The 23,720-nt window shown below is 51.5% G+C and overlaps 1 protein-coding gene across 3 annotated transcripts in view; it reads right to left on the reverse strand.

Moving 5' to 3' along the window:
• GAS7 (growth arrest specific 7) overlaps nt 1-20,124 on the reverse strand; it is a 173,640-nt gene extending 153,516 nt beyond the window's left edge. For all 3 annotated transcript variants that reach the window (XM_067547715.1, XM_067547716.1, XM_067547714.1), the window contains exon 1: nt 19,900-20,124. In XM_067547715.1, coding sequence (XP_067403816.1) covers nt 19,900-20,082 — 183 coding nt within the window. In that variant the 5' untranslated portion in view covers nt 20,083-20,124. The remainder of the gene's footprint in view (nt 1-19,899) is intronic.
• Nucleotides 20,125-23,720: the final 3,596 nt, after the last annotated feature.

Below are 23,720 nucleotides of genomic sequence, written 5' to 3' on the forward strand. Positions count from 1 at the left end.
GGCTACTTGATATCGTCCAGCACAACTCCAGATGGGACGACATTAACTCATAACTACTGTTCCAACTTTGGAAGACATCCTATTTCAAAGGTGGCCAGACATTAAGAAAATTGGGGGGGAAAGGGCTAAAAAAGCTTATGAACACTTTTACAACAGATGTTGCTCAGTCAGGGAAAGGCCAGCTCCAGAACCTGGTGATCGTGTCATGTCAAACTGGATGGAGAAAATGGACAGCTCCAACTGCTGTGAAGAAAATGACTTCAGTGCCCAGATCATATGTGATCGAGACCAACAGTGGAGAGTTCAACACAAACCGTCGACATCTACAGTTTGTGCCTCAGAAAGAGCAATCAGCAGAGCAAACGCTACAGATGCAGAACAAGAAATCAAGGATTCCAAACCAACCGCAGACAATCACTGAACTAATGGACAGTCAGATGACCAAGCTGTTAGACATCTGGATGTGTAATTAGAAAATCAGTACGATTCAGAGACATTTACCAGACTGAACCTCAACAAAAGCATGATAGTGTGAATATTGTAAATGCAGGAACGCAGACGGTACAGCGGGAGAGGGGATGGAATGCTACACTGTATGGTGCTGTTCAGCCAGTAGGTGGCGCTGTGTGTAAAAGACCATATTTAAAGGAACCGCAGCCAGACCCAGCAGAGCATTAAACTAAGGATCTTACCATGAACACACCTGGCGTGTATCAGCAAGCGGCGTAGCCAGTCCAGGTCTGGTACGGGAACATGACGGCATATGGTCCACAGGCCTGGGGCAAAGGGGCAGGGAGCTGTAAGTGGCTGTTGTCTCTCTGCTTCTCCACCTTACCCATCTCCTGGTCTGCCCTGGGGGATTGTGGGGGGGAGGGGGGAGCTGTCCTTTGCTGGGGGCTCCCCTAGCCTCAGGCAGAGCCAGTCCAGCTTCTGTCAGGCTCTCCCTGCAATTCCCAGCCTGGCAGCAAAGTGGGAGTTGGTGCAGTCAGAGCTACTCTCTTTCCACCCCCTGCAATGCAGCAGATGGGCAGCTACAGCAGGGAAGGGACAGCCTGGGAGGTGGTGGGAGAGTCCATGCTCTTTCCCTCTCCCTGGATCTCCCTGGCTGATTCACATACCAGTTTAAAAATGGCGGGATCTCAGGGACACACACTGAATGCATCATGAAATCAGCATTTTCTGAGCAACAATCACCTGCAAGGGCTCCAGCTGAGAACCTTGAGGGCAACAAGTGGCCTTCAGGCCACGAGCTGCCCATCACTGTGCTGAACCGGAGAGTGTTTTGCTGGGGCAAAGAATCAGCACAGGAGGCAGATCCCTCTGCCTGTGCGCCATGTTCTGGTGCTGTGTGTGTCACGTGCTGCAAAGTACGGTGCATGGGCTCAGAATGGCCAGCCAGACAAGAATAGGCTGCAATGAGCCAGACGCAGAAGGGAAACGGTGATCTGCTGTAGCTCAGTTCAGCCAGATCTGCATGGGTTTTCAAGGAGCCAGCAGAAATCAGCTCCCTGAACCCCAGATACCCCTTGCCAAATTGCAACGTTCTGCTGCAAACCATGGAGGCACTAAGGCTCTTCATAAAAACGGTTTGAAGAATTTGTTTAAAGGAAAGTGTTAAGAAGCCTTAATACTGGGTTCACTGCTGCTCCCCTGTAACAGACAGCATTCGTTTGCTTAGTTATAATGCAGTAGAAGCATGTCTAGTGGTTAGAGCAGGTGGCTGGGTATCAGGACTCCTGGATTCTGTTTCAAACTATACTGTGACTTGCTGTATGACCTTGGGCAAATTCCTAAACCTCTCTATGCCCCAATTTGCAAATTGTACTGAGGCGTCGTGAGCCATAATTAATGAATTCATGCTTGTAAAGCTCTTTGAGATCCCCAAATGAATAATGCTACGTAAGGGCAAATTGTTGTTCAAGCGCTGGATTACTGCAGCTCAAAGCCCTCTGGCTGACACATGCACTTGCACAATGGAATTCAGTGGGTGGTGAAGATTTTATAGGCACAAATGTCAAGGAGTTCCAAGTTCTGCACTTGCTGGGGAACCATCCCCTGCACCAGGCTCAGAATGCATGGAAGATTTCCTGTTGCTGCGGACAGCATTACCTTGAATGCCTTCCCTTCCTGAGCATACAGGCCAAAATCCACCCTCCCACTACGTCGTCCCTGCAGTTTTAAAACAGGACCTCCACTCACAGCTGAGTCACTTTGCCAAACAATCAGACAGGGGAGGCGTGTGCGATGCCTGCACAGTCTGTGCCACGGGTGAAGTCATGACATTGATAAAAAAGAAGCAAATTCAACCTCACAGCTGGGCCACTTCTGGTTTGTTCCTGATGCTAATGTCCTGGTTGTATCGCCCGGTGTCTGCTCACAGCATTTCCATTCTGATCTGATGGCAGCCCTTTGGCAATCCTTACAAACCTCTAGGGCTCCAAAGGATAAAACTGACTCCAGCTGGGACTCTTTGGGCAGGAGACCTGTCTCCAGCATGTTCATATTGCTAAGCAGGTGTGCTTTCTAAACTGCCCTTCTTCCTTGCACATCCGTGGACTAAACTTAAATACTTGACATTAAACAAATGCCCACTTTGAGTTACATCCCCTTCAGACTTGGAAGGCAATGCAGCCATGAAGCCTAGTCTGTGTCACGGGCCCCTGCACGGAGGGTCCCCAGCAAAGCATGCTACACTTCTCCACTGGTAACGGAGCAGAGCGCCTATGCGCAACAAGCACAGGCAAATTCCTCCTGCCCAACAGGCAGAAGAAAGCACTCTTGGCCAGGGCTTAACCCCACACACAAGAGCCAACCGATGCTCGGCCATCACAGATGTATAGATCCCCAGGCCAGAAGGGACCCCTGTGACCATCTAGGCTGACCTCCTGTATGACACAGGCCAGAGACCTGGCCCAGAACAATTCCTACAGCATGGCTTTTAGAAAAACGTCCAACGTTGATTTAAAAATGCTCAGTGACAGAGAATCCACGACAACTCTTGGTCAACTGCTCCAATGGTTCATTACCCTCACCATTAAAGAAGCTGCACCTTAGTTCCAGTCTGAATTTGTCTAGCTTCAACTTCTAGCCACTGGATCATGCAGGACCTTTCTCTGCGAGACTGAAGGGCCCATTATTCAGTGCCTGTTCCCCACGTAGATACTGACGGACTGTGAGCACGTCACCCCTTAACTTTCTCTTTGTTCAGCTCAATTGATACTGCTGCTAGGTTCCAAGTAGCTCGCTGAGTGGCAGCTTCGCACAGGTAAGCATGTGCAGAGAGCAGTTTTTTAGATTCAGCTTCTTTTCCCCTTTCTAATGACAACAGACCCATGCTCCCCTAGGAGAGGTGTCTCACCCGTGGGGTCAGGCTGCATTATTATTCTGCGTACAGTTTTAGGGTGAGATGCAGAGAAATGATGAGCCTTTCCCATGGCAACCAGCGAATGGAACCCTGGAGTACTGGGCATTAGCCACACCACCATCCTTCCCAAACGGGGGTCCCCTCAGAGGCCCTCCCCAACCCCGACCCTCTTTCGCCTGGGCTACTTCCCTTCCCCATCTTCTCTTTTTGTCCCAGCCCACCCTGCCCCCTCCCCACTGGTTCTTCCTGCCTTGTCTTTGTCTACCCTGGACTTTCTGTCCTTCCCTGCCTCGGCTGCCTCTGGAAGGAGGGGGAACGGGGAATGCAATGTGCTGCTGCTCACGGGCAGGAAGCATAGCACTGGCCCTCAGTTCCTCCCCTTTCCTGCCCCTATGCTGCGCTGAGAGGCCCAGAGGCACAAGGGAGGAAGCAGATGGACAGCATGGAGCAGAGGTGGGAGAAGTAAGCCTTGGCTGCCTGCTCAGAGCCCTGGGAGTCACCTCCAGCAACCAAGGGGAGGTGCTGCAGGGCTGACCTGGTTCAGGGCCTGCATTCCTGCTTCCGAGGGACACCTGAGTGGCCAGGAAGTGACCTCAGGGGGCTATGGAATCATAGACGTGTATGGCAGGAAGGGACCTCAATAGGCCATCTAGACCAGCCCATGCGCTGAGGCAGGAATAAGTATTATCTAGACCCTCCCTGACAGGTGATTGTCTAACCTGTTCTTAAAAACCTCCAGTGATGGAGATTCCAAAACCTCCCTAGGCAATTCATTCCACTGCTTAACTACCCTGACAGTTAGACGTTTTTCCTAATGTCCAAGCTAAACCGGCCTTGTACAATTTAAGCCCACTGCTTCTGGTCGTACCTTGGTGGTTAACGAGAAAAATGTATCACCCTCCTCTTTATAACAACCTTTTTTATCATTGAAGACTGTTATCCTGTCCCCCCTCAGTCTTCTCTTCCCCAGACGAAACAAACCCATTATTTTCTGTCTCTCCTCGCAGATCATGTTTTCCAAACCTTTAGTCAATTTTGTTGCTCTCCTTAGGACTTTCTCCAATTTGTCCATATCTTTCCCAAACTGTGGTGCCCAGAACAGGACACAATACTCCAGCTGAGGCCTTATCAGTGCTGAGTAGAGTGGAAGAATTACTTCTCATGTCTTGCTTACAGCGCTCCGGCTAATACATCCCAGAATGATGTTCTCTTGTTCTGCGACATTATTACATTATTGACTGAAACTTAGTTTGTGATTCAGGATAACTCCTAGATCCTTTTCTGCAGTACTCCTTCCTAGAAAAGTCATTTCCCATTTTGTATTTGTGCAATTGATTACTCCTCCTCGGTGTAATACTTTGCATTTGTCCTTATTGAATTCCATCCTATTTATTTCAGACCATTTCTACAGTTTGTCAATATCATTTTGAATTCTAATCTTGTTCTCCAAAGCACTTGCAACCCCTCATTATTTTCTAGGTGCTTACAAATTGGTGGTTTGATTATTTGTTCCATTACCTTTCCGGGTATAGAAGTTAAGTTGCCTCTCAGCAATGGGTCTGAGAGAGAGATGGGTGTAAAACCTCTTCTGGAACATATCTTGTACAGTCTATGACAGATGAACAAAGCACTGCTGCTTTTGCGAAGGAAAATCTAAGCGATTGCAATTCTTTGGACATGTCAATTAAGTAGTGGAAAAAGGAGAACAAGTTGATAGAATGTATTTAGACTTTCAAAAGGCCTATGACAATGTCCTGCACCAGTAGCGACTAAAGAAACTATGCAGCCATGAGCGAGCGAGTGTCCTGGCTCAGAAACTGGCTAGGAAATGGCAGGGGGAGGAGTCAGAATGAATGCAGCTGGCAAAAGGCTAACATCAAGGAACTGATGTTGTTGGCTAATGTTCTCATCAATCATCTGGAAGGGAGATGGGCTGTGCGGTGGCAGAACTGGTGGACTGCACACAGTCACGGAGATTAATCAAGACAAAAGACGACGCTGAGGAGCTTCTGTGCTCCCTCCCCAAGATGAGTGACAGGGCAGATGAAATTGAGCGTTGTTTCTTAAACTTTCTCCAGAGAAGGAAGGTGGCAGTTGCAGATGGGGGCGGGGGAAGCTGTGGTAGGGCATTTACCCAGGTGCTCCAGTGGTGCTGATTCTCCAGCCAGGCAGCCATCTCCTCAGGCAGTCCATGCTACACACGACCCCAGAGCTGGTGACCCCAAACACAGAACTATTGTGCTAAAGGCTTAATCCAGCCTGGGGATTAACTGGGGCACTCTTCTGCAGGCCCAAATTAGCCAATGTGCCCTCAGTACACTTGCATAGAGCTCCCCTGGCCACCAGAAAAAACAACAAAACAAACACACAAACTGGAGTGGTGCACCAGGTCACAATGCCACTCGCTCAAATTTGGCCCAGCTGCCTCCCAGACCTGACAGAGGGGGTGGCCGGGCCAAACCTGAGTGAGTGGCGCTGGTGACTGGCTCCTCCACTTCGACCATACCCGCAGAACCATCAGAAGGCTGGCTGAGTTCCTCCCCAAAGTCCAACGCACCCACCCATTGGAAACCTCTGCTCTAGGGAGTTGGAGGGAGGCAGCACACTGAAGTTTTGCCTAGGGCAGAGACTTTAAGGAAGGGGGGTGGGGGGGAATAGTCGGATCTATAGATTATATATTGCTTATTTAAGAATTCCCAGTTACCACTTGGAAGGTTGACAGGTTCTTGTCCCAAGATCAGGCCCAGTATTATTAAAATTATTATATAGTTGGGAACCTCATATTTACCACTAATTTATTAATACATTGAGCGTGATCACAAACACCCCAGCCCAGTAAGGCAGAGAAAGATACTACCGAATGTACATCTGCACATCCATATACTCACACCATCCCTTGCAGAACAACCTGAAATGGTCACCAGCATCTTCCTCCTCATCATCACCACCACCAGCGGCCATCATTCTGGCACCTCCCCAGGGCTGCTCTCTTTCTCCTACTGCCCCTCAGCTGGGATGTAACTTTTATAATATGATACGCTGATGCCACTGCGCTTGATGCATATGTAGTAGGGGGCTCTCCCCTTTTTCTTGTAGCCGGTTATTTGGCAGAACCCAAATTGAAATTCTGAAGTTCATTGAGCAAACAGCGATAATATTAATGCAGAATTAATAGCTATATTACAGCTCCATGGACCCTGTTGTAATAATTGGGCCTAAAAATGTAGCCCACTTATGAGCCTACCTATGAAAAAGTGGATAAAGTTCATAAAATGTCACAGTAACCTATAACTAGAAGGTGTAAGAGGGAGACAGAAAGACTGAATTAGTCCCAATGAAAAGGCTTCCTGATATAACCCAAGACCAGTGTTAAGATCATTCCAGGAAAACAAGAGAAGTGAGAGTCCAGAAATTAATGGACCAAAACTGGTGTGTTAAAAATTAGGCATAACTGGTGAACAGAACAACAAGGGGATGGGCTGTTCTACCCATCACTCTCCTCTGGGGTTCTCCTTTTCCAGGGAAATTATGGACGGACAGAAGCGAGCATAGTAACGGCTGACTGAAAGAAAGGGTAGAAGCAAGCTTCACCACCATGACTGCCACCCCGCCATCTCCTGGGACCCTGGGATCTATCATAACATTACTGGGCCTTTGACATCCGGGTCCCAAGAAATGTGCTGACCAGTCTGGGCCAAGAGAGGGATACAGATGACATCACCACCTCCACTGGCTCCAGCTAAATCCCAACAACCACTAGGGATAGGAGTCTCTCTCCACACCCACACGCATCCTTTTCCTTCCCCACTTATTTCTTCTCTTTCCTATCCCTCTCCTTTTCCTTCTGTTTAATAAAAGAGGCTGGCTTAGTTGGCCAAAAGTGTGTATTTTGCCACACTGCCGTAAGCTTGTGACCAGAAAGAGGCACCTAAAATATGCTGGCACCAGTTTGCTGGGTCTGGGAGTGGCTGATAAGACCACGTGCTGTGCCTGTGTTCCTCCAGCAGCGAGGCTACCAGTGAGACTCAGCACCAGAGACAGAAGATGTACGCTCTCGCTTTGCTGTTCTTTTCTCTCCCCTTTCGTGCGTGTTTGTCTGGTTTTGTCTTCTGGGAAACGTGATCGGACTTCAGCAGTAATCGCGACAATAACAACTTCCCAACCCATCTCAAGTAACTTCTGCTCTTTTCCCCCACGGGGACAGTTATTACCATCTAAGAGACTGTCAAACAAGGGGGTTCCTTCAAAAGGCTCTCTCCAGGGAAAAGGAAAGGCAGCGAGGGAGATGGTTGAAAGAAAAGCCTTCCTGTACATGTCAAAGGTTTTAACTGGTTTCCCTCCTTTTCTGTATCTTTAATAAAAGGGTCAAGGGATGTTTCCTCGTGTGTTTGTCATTGTGCTGAGCTCTCTCGACCAAATCCCGACCCTGTTGAATGTTGGACAGAGACATAGTCATGTTAACACTTGTGACTCTTTGGGCCCATTTAGTTCCTCTAAATCAATACAACAGCCCCCAATTGCCATCGTGCGGAGGGCCCCAAGTTCTTCAATCTGGGCTTGCTCTGCAGAGCACAGTCTCTCACTGACTAGCAGGCTGATGGATGGATGCAGACTATGGTGGGCCCATGGGGCTGCCGTAGAAATGGGCAATAACAGTCCCTGCTCCTGTCCCCTCCCACTGTTCCCCTTTCTCTGACACTGCCTGAGCCTCGAGCCCTCACACGACATATGGATAAAAGGGAAGCACAAACACATCAGGGGAAAAGCTAGCAAAAGACGGAGTCGTTTCCACTCGTTCCAAGCCTTTTGGAACAAAAGCCCCAGGATCAGGAAACAACCAGATCCGAGGTGGCAGAACGGGCTGATGCTCAAAGACTTCAGAGCGTGGAGTCCGATAAGGACATGCAGAAAAGGCTGTGACTGATCTGCTTGGAGGCGAGGCCCCTCCGCTCAATTAACTCACCCCCCTTCAAATGAACAACAGCTATTTGCTGGGGCCTGGCACTGCTCATAGCCTTGTGGCCTGCAGTTAAACATACACCCACTGATAACAGCATGGGGCCGGCCTGAACCCTGCCAGGCTGGCTGCCTGAGAGGCCGTATCTGCAGCATCCCCTCCACCTGCCTCCAGAGTCCTGAGAACGGTCGCTAACCCTGCCCTCACATGCAGGCCATACAGGTGACTTCCCAGAGCAAGTATCCAGACCCACAGGGTACATCTGAGCAGCGCTGAGCGCAGTGACCCGATCTGACAGAGCGGTTACCACTGGGAACGCCAGCGGCACACACTGCAGCAGGGCAAATCAGGGACTCTCATCTAAATCTTGCAATTGAAAGTGATTACTTGGCTTTAGATAGGGAGTTAGTCCTATTATAAAACAGCTGGTGCAGGGGAAGCAAATCTGCTGCTCAGGCAGTCGATTGCATTGGCGAAGCTGAAATCATCCAGTCATGGGCTGGAAAGAGTTCTTCAACCAACTTTTTAAAAAAAATTCTGGAAGCCCCAGACCACTTTCTCTGGGAGCGTGAACAGCACCGAATTCATCAACCCAGCTTCTGGCTGGTCCTTGCTTAGTGACGTGTTTGCTCACCCTTTGACGGCACACCTCTCCCGCCGGTCAGCCGCACATCTCCTGCATGGCCCACGGCCACCCCACACTCAACGCGATGAGACTCGTGCCATTTCCCTCCCTAGCCCACGCGCCACAGCACAGTGAGCTCCACTACACATCTCCATCCCCCTCCACAGCTTCTCTCTCCTCCCCCTGCAGCCGGGATCCTGCCAAATCCCTGGGCGTCTGTTTCTAAACCAAGCATTTGTCATTTCGTCGCAGAGACTACAGGAATTGTACCAGGGAGAGCTGGGCTGGCAATGAGGAAAAACTTTCTGACTCTCAGACTAGTTAAGCACCAGAATAGGTACTATGGAGGCTGTGGAATCACCATTCTTGGCGTTTCTTAAGAATACATTGGACAAACATCTGTCGGGGGTGGTCCAGGAATACTTAATCCTGCTTCAGAGTGTAAGGATGGACGAGATGACCTCTTGAGGTCCTTTCCAACCCTACCTTTCTATGGTTCTAGATGAATGGGCAACAGGATGGCAAATTAAATTCAATCTTGATAAAGGCACATTAGAGGAAAAACTACTCAGACACCTTACTGAGTTCTAAACTGTATCCATTCGGAAAAAGACATGGGAATCTTTGTAGATGGTTCAACAAACACCTCTGCTCCATGTGCACTGAAATCCAAAGAGTACACAAGGTGTTTGTATAATAAATGAGAGTGAGACGATGCAGACAATATTCTACTGACATCATATAAATCAATGGTGCAGCCTCATCTGGATCCTGTTGGCAGGACTCTTCATCCCATCTCAAAAAGAATATTGCATAACTCCAGGTTGCCATCGATTATTTTGCTCGTCTCTTTCTGAGATCTTTTCTCCCCCCATGAAATCTGTACAGTCCAGGACGACAGCGGCCCTTTGATCAGCCTGTTTCATATCAGTGTCCCTCTGTAGTTTGGGCTTTAACAAGTTCCAGTAAGATCTTAAATTACATCCCATAAACAACGTGGCCAGTGCCTGATTTGTAGTAGTATGGATTGCGTTGCTATAACCTTGTGTTGTAAGTCACCTTATCCAGCATGAATCAGTTGCTTGAATGTTTGGATAAATCTTTCCACTAATCCATTTGTGGCAGGATGGTGAGGAGCTGATATGACATGTTTGATGCCATTTCCTTTGACAAACTGCTGACATTCTCTGGATGTGAACTGAGTTCCTTTGTCACTTCCAATCTTTTCAGGCACTCCCGTCCATGCAAACAAACATCTGAATAATTTCCCTATCAGCACAGAACCAGTGGAATTCCTACAGAATACTTCAGGCCATTTAGAATGGGCATCGACTGCAAACAAAAACATTTGTCCCATAAACAGTCCAGCACAGTCCATGTGGATTCACTGCCCTGGGGTAACTGGCCACTCCTAACAATACAAGGTTTAGTTATGTGTTGTGCTTGCTGACAAACTTAACATGTTTTCTATTTCCTCTATTTTGTGTACCAATCCTCTGTGTACAAAACCTCTGGCCAGGACTCCCAATTCCCAAATGGCCTTTGTATAATTATTTGGAGAACCTGTGACTGGAGGTATGTAGGAATAACCACTCTGGTGAAACACAGCGGGCATCCTTGAGATACACTCCACTGCTCTTTTGGAGCAACAATGGATGGACACAGTTGTTTGTGTGCATCTGTTCATCCACACATTGTAATGGCACGTACCTGAGCCAGCACTAGATCATTTCAGAGTTACGTTGTACCATGGCATTTGTCACTGGCAGAAGCTCAGTTTGTGCCATACAGACAGTCTCTGGTTCCACTCCAGTACTCTTACTTGCCACTTCCAATGGAAAACATGACAAGCCGGTTACAAAGTTTAGCCCCTGTCACATAAAGTAAAAGTCACCATCTTTTTCTCCTCATCAGTTATACCATCATCGAGGATATACTGTGCCAGTCTCTCGACAGAAGTAAACCAGCCCTCAACACACGAGCTATCAAACAAGACCATTTTCCCTAAACAGCCAGATATTTGTAACCCTGTTTCCATTTTTCCTATATGAGCAGTTTACTGATGGTTCCAGTGTTCCAAGCTGCTGGTTTCCTTCTCATGTTCCCTAGGCCTCCGCAGTCACTCTCTGTTTCACAGTGTTCGTGCATTAGGGTCCCATCCTCATCGCCCGTTCTTGTGTCTTTTGCTCTTTACACAACAGACGTGATACGATGGAACTGCATGGGCACAGTGGCCCAAATCACCATGGCTACCATGTGAGCATGCCAGGCCGTGGTACATACACCCTGCTGCCTGGGATGGCTTAGGGCACCTTCTGACAAGGCTGATGCTTCTCCTTACAGTTGCCCAGCCATCAAACGGGTCACAATTACGTTGCTTTCCGGGAATGGTCAGTGATTACTGCCAGTACTTGCCAGACAGGGAAGACAGGAAGCACCATTAGAGGGATCACAAACGATTTCAAAGGATCTTCCCTTGTTAAAATACGCTTCTTATGCCGGCCTTGCTACACAACACAGATCACTAGTTCCTGTGCCCCCTACGTGTTTGCATCCAGGGTTCAAACTGCTTACAAAACCACCTGAGATACCCCTGGGATCAGTGTGCAGTGCTCTGCTCTGACAGTCAGCAGAAGCCTGAACTCTTGGGCCCAAGAAAGCAATGATCCAAACCATGGCAGAACCAAGTGCAGAGGCTCTTCATCGTCTCCTTGAAGTGCTCAGTCCCAGGTCTGGCCTTTGGATTCAAGGCTGCTTTGTCTGAGTGGTTTTTATTTGGTAAGATATGTCATTTAGGCCTGGTCCCCGCATAAAGGTTTTGCTGGCATACCTATGTCCACTGGGGGAGAGTTTTTGCCGTACCAGCAAAAGCCCTGGTTCATACGGCCTGGTTCACACTAGGAACTTACATCAGTATAGCTATGTTTCTCAAAGGTGTGAAACATCCCTAAGAGACATAGCTACACCGTCCTAACCTCCGGTGTAGCCAGCACTAGGTTGATGGAAGAATTCTTCCATCGACCTAGCTACCGCCTCTCCGGGAGGTGGATTACCTGAGCCGATGGGAGAGCCGGCACAGGTGGTCCACTGAGGCGCCACGGCTGTGCCGTTGTAGCATTTTGTGTGTAGACATACCTTACGTGTCTTCTCACCAGCATAGCTTATTTCATTCAGGGAGCTGGGATAAGCTATACTGGCTAAAGGACTTTTTTGCTGACCTAAACTACATCTACATTAGGGGTGCTTTGCCAGTCCAGCTATACTATATAGTCCAGCTGTACTATACCGGCAAAGTGCTTGTAGTTCATACCAGCAAAATGCTGCACTTTACTGGTAAATTTACTCCAGTCCCGAGCAAAACAAGCTATAGAAAGGCAGTTTTGTTGCTAGAATTGCGTCTACACCAGGGGTTCGCTGGCACAGCTCTGCTGGTCAGGGATCATCCCCTGACTGACAGAGCTGTGCCAGCAGAAGTGTGTAGTATACAGCTGGCCTCAGTTGGCCCTGCAGACACGCCCACAGTATCACCCTGGTAGCTATCAGCCCATGTCTCTCTCACACACAAAGCTTTGTGCATAATAACCTCTTTAATAGGTAATGTTTTACACTCAGCAGCACAGGGGCAAAACATACAAATTCCAGTGCCATTAAATCATACATTTATTTTTCAAGATAAACACACGTTGCTGCGGTACGCTCCTCTGCACTGGCATCAAGTAGGTGCAGTGAGCAGTCGAACAGCCGCTGGCCTGATTCTCTGCTGCCCTGCATCTGGTGCTGTCAGTTACAAATCAGGGCGGCAGCATTTCACACCCACTTTTTACTGGGGTAAATAGCTACACAAAGTGCAGGGTGAGGGAGAATCAAGCCCATCAAAAACCAGAGAGGTGCAGATCAGCAGTGCTGAATGAACTCTATGCTCAGCAGTCTGGCAGCCTATACCCCACACCTTACTGTAGACAGACAGATGTACAGAAATCTATAACACACAGAGACCTCCCGCACCACACTGAGTTACAGGCCTGATTCTGTCCCCAGTAAAAACAAATGCAAAATTCCCAAAGATTCCCATAGAAACTGGTAATCGTGCCATGCTGCTGTAAAACCGCAAGTACGGGAGCTTGCCCGAATAAAAGAACAGCTTGCCTCTGCAATTTCAGTGACAGCGTCAGTTGAGAGCCGTCAATGCTGTCCAAAGCACCACACTCGAATAAAAACAAACCCTGTATAAGTGCAGACTTAGGAAAGTAGGGCCCGGACAACACACCATTGCTGTGCAAACTAAATAAACGCTCACTTAAGCAAACAGCCGTGGGAGGGATCAAAGTAATAGTAGTCTATGACTACTACAGCTCATTAATGCTGATTGGCCATTCATTTACCACACAAGCATAAATAAAATGAATCCAGAAAGCAAAACCCCCCCAAACCCCAATTGCCTGCACCAAACTGGAGTGGCCAGAACTGAGCAGGAGCAAAAAATGTTTGTGTAATGCCAAACCCGCAATTCCCACCAGCTTTGAACATGAGAGCTCTAAAAGGTTTTTGCTCAAACTTTTCAAAAATAGGAGCTGCCTGACTGTACAAGGTACAAGACTGAAAGATTAAAGTTAAAGATATTGGAAAAAGACCCATTACAAGGGAAATGCTTGTGCAATCTTAACTACCAACATTGCTTCTTTGTGCAGCATGCCTCCTCTACACAAACCCTGGCACATTTTCTGCAGCCTGTCTGCTACACACCTGGGATGCTGCTGTGTGCTAGTATTTCTATCACACTTCAACAACTCTGATTCACATACTATAAAATCTCCAATGCAATCCAACAATGCCATTACAAAAAAGGCTATGAGTTGTCACTGACCACTTACAAATCCTCATTAGACCTCACCCATGATATCACGCACAGGTTTGCTGCGCTGTATTCCTGACAGCATTGGGAGTCACCCTCACCATGCCCAGCCGCCCCCACACTACTCTGATACGTTGTGCTCTGGCTTGCCGGTGCTTCTAACATAAGGAGTGACTGCTGCAGTGTTACCAAAGGGACAGGAAATGCATGTGTTTTGAGAACATCATGATAACATTATCACTAACACAGCACTTGGTTTATAAATCAGAAGGAGATCTATGGAAGCAAAGGCATCTAAGCATCATTTCCCTCCATATTTACATATGGGGAAATTAAAGAGATAATTCCACTGTTTTGGACACATTCATGAAATAAATCGGTGGCGTATCAGGGATTTGAACCCAGCTGTGCTGGTGCTTCACTTTTCCTTGTGCTGAGCTAGTTACCCAAACGTGAGCATTTCTAATCTGACATAAATTGTGGATCCTACACAGCTACTGAGCAAAGCAGCTTAACTGCACTAACGCTGATAGTATCAGGAGCAGCTAATCACCACGCTGAGGCTGCCGAGAAGCTGCTGACCTTGTTCCACCATCTGGCTACTTAACCAGCCCGGCAGGCTCGAGCCCATCGAACAGGGGTGGCCAAACTTACTGACCCGCCGAGACTCCCCTCCCCGCTGGGCAGAATCCTTTAGCCCCACCATCTTGCTGCAGGGCAGAAGCTCCCCACCCCAGTCTGGTAGGTGGAGAATGGGAGGACATAGGGAGCTCCGTAAGCCGCACTTTAAGTGTAAGAGTCGCATGTGGCTCACGAGTCGCAGTTTGGCCACCCCTGCCATAGACTGTAAACTTTGTGGGCCGCTCTTCCCCTCTGATCACCTAATGCTGAGCACGCTGGAGTGTTTCACCAGCCATTTCTCCATGGCAAATCCGTAGAAAAAAAATGGCTTGGTTTGGTTTTATCGACATTCTGAAAATCTCCATTGCATAAATGCAAAGGCTGAATTTCAGTCTGCGGTGAGTTTCCGATCCTTGTACTTTCACTTGGACCTTTTCCTTAACCCTACAACTGATGCTTGTGGACTGTATAGCGACGTCAGCAACGTTCATTTCTAATGTAGTGGTTATGTTGAATCAACAGTCATACGTCTGCCCTCACTAGCCTTTCCACATGCTGCTCTCCATGATTCTGTAGGTTGAACTGGCAGGGGGATAGCTAGTTATCCCCCTGCTAGTAAAAACAGCAGAGTACCATAGCCCAGGGCACACACACAAGCCTGGGCCGCCCAAATCACACTGTCTAGCCAAGGCCAGTCATACAGATGATCCAGTCTACATGTACTCCTGATCATCTACAGCCCTGTCTCATGGCCGCAATCGAGGGATCTTTCCTTCATCCAATAAAAGTCATAGATTCCAAGGCTGGAAGGGACCGCTGTGATCAACTAGTCTGACCTCCTGTACAGCACGAGCCAGAGAACCGCCCCAAAATAATTCCTCGAGTAGATGTAGCCCCCTGCCCCTTAGCAAGGGAGCGGTACCCCAAGAGAAGGGACATGCCCCCTGGGCTCCACCACAGAGCCCTGCGCTGTTGACTTCCCCCAGCAGCGGGTAGGCAGGAAGGGATGGGGATGCAACCCCCAGTCATCCTGGCAACCCTTTTCTCTCAGCCAGTGGAAGGAAGGGAGACAACAGCAGCCCCCAGCAAGAGGCAGAAGACAGACAGACAGACAGACTGCAGGCATTCTCTGACCTTGTGCAGAGCCCCTATGCCGGAACAGCAGGAGAGCGGCTGGGATAACCTGGCTCCTGCCCTGCCCCGAGAAACACCTCCCTGCGCCACCCCGCCTACACAAGACGCCTCTCCTGGGCTACCCTGCCTCCCCTGAGATACACCTCCCTGATGTCACCCTGCCATACACCTCCCCATGCCCCCCACCTGCGTGAGTTACACCCCACCTGTGCCACCCCGAGATACACCTCCCTCGTGCCACTCTGCCTCCCCAAGAGATGCCGCCCATGCGGCCCTGCCTCTCCAAGATACACCTCCCCCTGTGCCGCCCTGCCACAGCTGAGGTTAATGGGATGCTCCAGCTGGATTCCCCTCCGTGTGAAAGAGGGAGCTGCCAACAGGGCATTCTCCAGGAGGGGCCCTCAGCACTGGCGCCTACTCCCTGCATAGTCTATCAGAGCCCCATGGGGCCGGGCCACCTTTTTTCATGGGGCTTTCAGGGCTCAAGAGGAATTTCTTGGAAGGGTAGATTCTTTTTCTTCGTTGGTTCCTTTGTATTGAAGGTCACGTTAGCTGCTGCTGAGTAAAAAGCAGGTTTTGTTTGTAGGTTTTGCTGTCCTTCAAGGAGGCCCCAGATTAGGAGGGGGCTGGGGCTGGTGTTTTAAAGAAATCCAAATAAAGGAATAAGGATTAGACTGAAGAGGGTTGGACCGAGGGCCTGCCCCAGGGACTGAGTCTGCAGGTGGAGAAGGAACACAACAGCCTAGAAAGAGATTTGGTCTGAAAGTGTTTGAAAGCTTATTACAAACCTTTGAACATACTAAGAAACTCAAAGCTAGGTCACTGGCTGGAACATTTGCAAACGGTGTGTAACCATTTTTTGGCCATTTAATCTGTGGACTTTTTAGAAAGAAAGGGTTAAGTCTCGCTGTATGAAACTATCCAGTCAACTCAGTGCTATTTAGGTTCCTATATCGAGCTCATCTTCATGGTAACACAGCACCTTTAAGACATTTAGCCCACATTTTTCTTGCTAAGAGACACAGAACAGTGTAGCGTCCGATAGCAGAGGGTGCACGCGTTGCAGGAGCACGGCGTGGCTGCTCATTCTCCTCTTGTTCTTCGCCTGGATTATGCTAGGTTTGTAGTGTTAGCAGATAAACCTACTCTGCCCGCCAGGGCAGGGCAGACAGGACTGAATTCCTGACATCTGCTTCTGCTGAGATTACCCTTCAAGGCAGGCCGGCCCTGCCTTTACCAGGCTGCTGGGTTTGCTTCAATGCACATGCAGACGGTTTCTTAGTTGAACATTTTCAAAAGCACATGGGTGACTTAGGAGCCCAAGACCCATTTTCAGAAGCGACTTAGGTCCTTCGGAGCCTGGGTCACACGGGAAACCAGGGAGAGTCAGGCTCCCACATCAAGGAGACACTTCTGAAAATATTCCCCTCAGACCTGCATCCTTTCTCTGTCCTGGGTAAAAGTGGTCAGAAGGGGAAAGACCAGTAGGGTCCTGTACTCTTCCCCTCTACTTCCTGCTGGAGCCTGAGCAGACCAGCCCAAGGACAGGCTGCCAATTGTTGGGAAGGCCTCGGGCCATGCATTCCAGCTGCTCTGTTCTCCCCACAGAGCCCCAGCACCATCAGCTCTGACAGGCAGCGATGGCTGGCCTTCCTGCCAGTCACGTGCTCCCCCACCCCCGGGTTGAGCACACCGTGATGAGGGAGTGACTGCTGCCCGAAGCACCAGAGACTCCCAGCATAGTGCATCATTCCTTAGGCTCCTACAGTAAGTCAAACTCTTTGGTATGGGCAGAAGCTGTCTCCCACCTCTTTGCCTGCTTAGGATGGCCCTTGGCCTGGCCACCTGCAGCTCAGCCGGTACGTTGGGGCTGCAGAGGGCAATGAGATGGGTATGGAGTGGCACAAAGCAGGAATGGAGCCACATAGCCACGGCACTTTCCACTCCATACAGAAATTATCTGTGCTGTTGTTCCCCTCTGCAAGAGCCGACCTGGAGAAGTGCGTGCCCTTAGACAGCTGACAAACAGCTCGCCGAGGCCTTTAAAAACATCTCATATTGCTTTTTCCATCCGTGTGTGAAAGTGCTGCCCAATGAAGGCAAAATAATGGGGCAGTTCTTGGTCCAGAGCTGGTGGCTGGCCAAGGCAGCTTCCCAAGCCATCTCCATTATTGCTGGAACGCACGTTGTGCTCCACACAAAGATTTGCAGCTATGGGAGATGACAGTAGCTATAAAAAGTGCTGACAATTTTCAGTGAAGCAGAATTTGCATATGCTGCTGCTGCTGCTTCTTATATAAGGGATTTCTGACTAACCGCAAATCAGAAAAGCAGACCCTGAAACGTACTTTTAAACAAGCCTCTTGAGACACGGCTATTGTGTAAATGTCCCCACTGTATGAAACACATGCAAATAGGAGGCATTCTGCTACCTCAAGGGCACATGGTTATTCAGCTCGGAGGGTAATATCTCCTAGAAAACAATCAGACAACAGGTGACAGCTCTCTGGGAACAAATCACAGCACAGCCCAAGAGGCTGTATGTTGCCTTTACCCTCTTCAAAGGCTGCGTTGCTGCAGGAGCCACAACAGCTCTTGGCATATATGGGAGTGGTGCTGGGAGCTACTCCTTCTTCTGCCCTTAGCTCGCCCTCTGCACCAGAGTCATGAGTGAGGAGGGAACTTCCCAGGGTCACATGTGGCCACACTTACAACAACACACACACTGACCACACAGCTCATAGAATTCCTCAGCAGCTCTTTAGCTATTGCAAATCAGACAACACAAATGCTTGGTGGCAAGGTGTAGCTGAGGCTGGTTTTTAGTGCAGGACACAATCTGACACTGGACAGCCCTGAAGACAGCCTGGATCTGGGATGGTGGAAGCAAATTTCAGTGTTAGTGACAGAGATGGAAATGCCTGCTATGGAGGGGGTGTTTCCATTCACCAAAGAGCTCCTGCATTAGTGGTGGTTTTTACTGTCAGTATGCACAGCACCAGCCAGGAAAAGAGACACAAAATTCTAACCAATCCAGTGGCCGCATGGGCACCAAGACTATATATAACACAGTAATGAACCCAGGGCAAACCAGGGCTAACCTGAGGGCATGGATCAGTGCATTCGGGATGCAAACAAGCTCACCATTGAGGGGCACATACTTATGCAGCAGATGCACCTGGGAGGTTCCCTAACCCAGGAGGAAAGGCCTCATACTTTTACAGCTGGAGAAGCCTGGTCAGAAAAAGGCTCTCAGCGTGAAACTGGCCGAGGTCTTGAGGTGGGGTTCTGAAACTGGCCAAGAGCTCCAGGAGCATGGTAAAGATCTTGCTCTATTTTTCTGAGCACTGGGGAGAGGGGCTGATATCCTTTTCATCACCGCTGCCGCTGGATGCAGAGCAACAAAAGCAACGGATATGCCACTCAGCCTGTTTCTGCGTTTGAACTAAAGGAACGAATGCTTGAAGCTAAATCTATGGGCAAAATCCTGAAGAGCCTCTTCCCTCAAGCGCATTCCCATGCAGCAGCTGGGCTGGAGTTCAGCCTATTTCGGGGGGGAGAGAAGACCCAAAAATTGTGCTAGCTAACACACTGTGTCCTCCTGAGTCCTGGGGCATGGCTAGACCCAACACCCCTTTGCGGTGAGCTGGTATAATCCAGCCTGAGCCTCCCCAGTTCCATGGAGCTGGGCGCACCTGAGTGCCAGGAGTGCGCACTGCCACGCTGGGCTTTAGGAGGCCTTTCCTCCTAGCCATCGCCATGCAGTTGTGTCACGGTCAAAGGTTCGGAGGTCAGCGCTGTGTGTGGCAAAGGCTGCAGGATGGCACCGGCCCTGTGAGTGGCCAGAGCAGCGTCCCATGGCTGTGTGCTAGTGCCATGTTCACCCACGAGCCACGGCTGCGCTGCTCAGCATGCTGGCTCCCTCCACCGAGACAACCTGGCCAGGGCTGAGTCTGTTTAAATTGCAAACACCCTCTAGTGGGTGCAACTGGGGATTAGCAACTTTAACCAGAGCCTGAGCCCCAGGTGCCCTGCCTGCTCGGCCAGGGCTCAGCCCTGCCCAGGAGTTAGGGAGCCTGAGCAGAGCCAGTGGCGCATAGCCAGACAGCAGCTCGCCCCCTGAGCTGACACCCGCACCGTCCTTATGGCCCAGATCTGTACAGCGCCTAGCACATTTCATGTACGCTCCATCACAGGGCCCCACTCCCGCACCCCGTGCCCTCCCAGCGCCTAGGCTGGGGCTCCAGTGCGCCCTTGTCCCCCGCCCCTGAACCCCGAACCCCCAACCCCCCTCCTGCCCCCCCTTGTCCCCAGCCCCGCGCCGTGCAGCCTCCAGCAGCTCCTACCTCCAGCAGCTGCACGTAGCTCGCCGGGAACCAGCCGCGCAGCCCGTCCTCCTTCTGCCCTTCCCACCAGCCGCCGTCGGGCACCTGCAGCAGGGTGAGCCGCTCGCCGGCGGCGAAGCGCAGCCCCTGGCGGTGCCGCTCCCCGGAGAAGGGGTACAGGGTCTGGCAGCGCGAGCCCGACATGCCGCGCCGCGCCGCGCCAGGAGCTGCCCGCGCGCTGCCAGACCGCCCGCCCGCCCGGCGCAGGAGCGAGCGCAGCGAGCGCGACGCCGAGCCGAGCCCAGCCGAGCCGCCCCCGGCCGGCGCCGCGCCCCCAGCCCGGCCCGGCCCGGCCCAGCCCAGCCCAGCCTCCCCGCCCGGACAGCGCCCGCCCGCCCCGGCCCGCCTGTGGGGGGGCGGGCGTCTCTCCTCTCCGGGGTGTCTCGGGGCTGGGCGGGACCGGGGGTGTCTCGGGGGGGGTTCTGCGTGAGTGACTGGGGGTGTCAGGGCGGGGTGTAGCTATGAGTGACTCGGGGGGGGGGGGGGTGCGGGTGCGTGTGCGTGTGACTGAGTGACTCCGGGGAGGGAGGGGGGTGTGCGCTGAGTGACTCTCGGCGCTGTGGGTGGGTGTGGGTGGGTGCATGCGTGGCTGTGTGACTCCGGACTGTGTGTGTGTGTATGTGTGTGGGGGGGTGACTGAGTAACTCCAGACTGTGGGGGAGTGGGGGGGTTGGTCTCAGGGGTGGAGGTGACTGTGAGTGACTCCAGGGTGTGCGTGTACGGAGGGTGTGTCGGGGTGGCTGGTTTAGAGTGACTCCAGGCTGGATGTGGATGGGTGTGTTTTTCGGCAGGACGGCTGAGGGACTCCAGGGGGGTGTGGTGGGGTGACTGTGAGTGACTCCAGGGGCTGTGTGTGTGTGGAAGAGGTGTCCCAGGCAGGCGTGGCCGTGAGTGTCTCCAGGGTGTGTGGGGTAGTGTGTCAGGACTGGCGGTGGCTGTGAGTGTCTCCGGGGTGTGTGGGGTAGTGTGTCAGGACTGGCGGTGGCTGTGAGTGTCTCTGGGTGTGTGGGGTAGTGTGTCAGGACTGGCGGTGGCCGTGAGTGTCTCTGGGTGTGGGGTAGTGTGTCAGGACTGGCGGTGGCTATGAGTGTCTCTGGGTGTGTGGGGTAGTGTGTCAGGACTGGCGGTGGCTGTGAGTGTCTCCAGGGTGTGTGAGGTAGTGTGTCAGGACTGGCGGTGGCTGTGAGTGTCTCTGGGGTGTGTGGGGTAGTGTGTCAGGACTGGCGGTGGCTGTGAGTGTCTCTGGGTGTGTGGGGTAGTGTGTCAGGACTGGCAGTGGCTGTGAGTGTCTCTGGGCTGTGTGGGGTAGTGTGTCAGGACTGGCGGTGGCTGTGAGTGTCTTCAGGGTGTGTGAGGTAGTGTGTCAGGACTGGCGGTGGCTGTGAGTGTCTCTGGGTGTGTGGGGTAGTGTGTCAGGACTGACGGTGGCCGTGAGTGTCTCTGGGGCGTGTGTTAGGAGCAGTCCATGGATTCCGTGAAAGCAGCTGACATGGATAGGGCACTGGTGGCCAGTCGGTGCCGAGCCAGGGGCTCCTGTCCCAACCGTGAGAGGAGTGCCAGTCCTGGTACCCGTAGTGCTCCATAAACGGTCCCCGAAGTGGGTGGGATGATGGAGAGCAGGAGGAGGATGATCCCAACCTTGACACTGAGGATCCTTGGGTTTCTGGGGACGAAGGTGGAGCCAGTCCTGAGGGAGCTGTGGTCTGACTCATCCATCACCCAGAACAAGGCAGGGACCGGCACCGATGAGAGAAGCAGTACTGCTGGCATCCAGAAACAGTGTCGACCCGTAAGTCAGCAGTACTATTAAAACGTCTGACGGTGCTGAAGTGGAGGGTAATACGCTACGCTGACTGTAGTGGTGCCGAGGAATTTCCCAGTGCCGAGGTCCATTGCACTGAGCTCGGTACTAGCTCTCAAGGCTGGATTTGCACCTTATGAGCCCCTAGGCACATCATCTTCAGTGCCTCCCTCCTGCCTACAGCTGACCTTCATGTTTTCCACAAGGGAGAGAAGGGCTGGCCGGGCCAGCTTCGCACAGAGGGCAGGTGAGGGGCTGGGGCGACCGGCTCAGCCATCTCGAGGTAGGGGGAATATGCTCACCCCTGCGCTCCAGCTTCTGGCCTGGCCAGGGGTGAGGCCTCAGAGGGAAGAGGTGGAGCAGGGCAGTGGGGACCCAGGAGAGAGGAGGAGGAGCAGGGAGCGTGGCCAGAGTTCTGGTGCTTGTATGGGGCCCCAAAATTGGCCAAGGCCCCTGGGCACAGGCCCCATTGGCCTGTGCAGGAATCCACCGTTTAGGTGCCCCTAAAATGCCAGCGCCTCTCGGCACATGCCTACTGTTCCTAATTGGAAATCCAGCCCTGCTAGCCCTGTTTCCACAGACTGTGGAAGGGGAACATTGAGGAGTGGTGCCGACCGGCCCATGGGTTCAGCGGCCCATCCCGCCAATGGGACTATAAATGACACCGCCCCAGCCAAGTCCTGGACCAAGGGAACGGTCGGGACAGAAAGACAGAGGAAGACTGGAGCCACCTTGTATTCCAGTGCCCTCGTCGGAACTGGACTCAGTGGAGACCTTGGGCCAGAACCAGAGTCAACTCTACAGAGTCTCTAACCCCCCTACTTGGTTACCAGGGAGCAAATTAGAGGTATCTGCGCCATTCCAACCTGTGCCAGTCCACGCTCTTCCTGAGAGAGCTGAGAGAAAGTCCACCCGAGACCTGCAGTAGACTCAGTTGGTCTTATGTGACCTTTTCCTTGTACAGTCAACAGGGAACGGCTCTTCTGTCTCTTTGGGGAGGTGCCTGCTCCAGGGCATGAGGCAGCAGCATTCTGGGAACCTGAGGGCGACCTCTGATCCACCGAGGGCCTCGGTGCCCAAGCAGATCACGTGTGGCCTGTTCAAGCAGGTGCTGTTTTAGGTGAAGGTCCTGAGCCACTTGAGTCAAGGTCGAGCATTGCTCCTTGACACGGACCTCAGTCAAGCAGAACAAGCACTGCGTGTGGGGATTGTTGTTAGGGCTTGCTCCCCCACATGATGGACAATGTTTGAACCCTAGTGAGGGCATCACAGGGGAATTCCTAACTAAATACAACCAACACTAACATTAAGGGTATTAGTAACTGTAAACAACTAGAAAAAACCCGCTAAGATTGTGTGAGAATGTGCGGTTAAGTTCTCACAGGGATCCGACTCCAGCCACAGGCAGTGTGGAGGAACTGACGCTGCCTTATATAGCCAAAGAAGGGGCTGTGGTCCTGAGGTGTGACCAACACCCTTCTAGGGGTGCTGCTTAGCAAAATTCTCTGGCTCTGGTGCACTGGGTGCACACATGCCTGAGTGGAATACACATCTGCATCTGCTTGAAGAACAAGGTAACTCCCAGTCCTGGGCACCCGGAGAACTGTCACAGCTCCTTGCTTTCTCCTCCCCTGTGCTGTGGCTGGCAGAAAGTGGATCAGCCCCATGAACAGTTTAGAGAAACCTGAGGACTGCCTGGGTTTCCTCCCCAGCTCATTTTCCACAGCTCTTCAGGCTGTTACAGCAACAGAGAATCCCTGGGGTGCAGAAGTGCCCCAGTCACAGCCCCTGCTCCTGCACAGGCGTGCCCCACACCCTGAGGAGAGGGGTGCAGAACTGATGAAATCAGCATTGCCCCTGTCGGCGCTGCCATGCGAGGGGTATTCACCGGCAGAGGTGGTCCGGCAGTCACAGCTGGTGCACAGAGCCCAGAGGTGACATGGGGAGCATGTCACAGAGGTGAAGGGGATTGTGTGATGGA

Source organism: Emydura macquarii, unplaced genomic scaffold (assembly GCF_026122565.2).
Source record: "Emydura macquarii macquarii isolate MOO-44397 ecotype Brisbane River unplaced genomic scaffold, CSIRO-AGI_Emac_v2 contig_1230, whole genome shotgun sequence".
NCBI classification, from domain to species: Eukaryota; Metazoa; Chordata; order Testudines; family Chelidae; genus Emydura; species Emydura macquarii.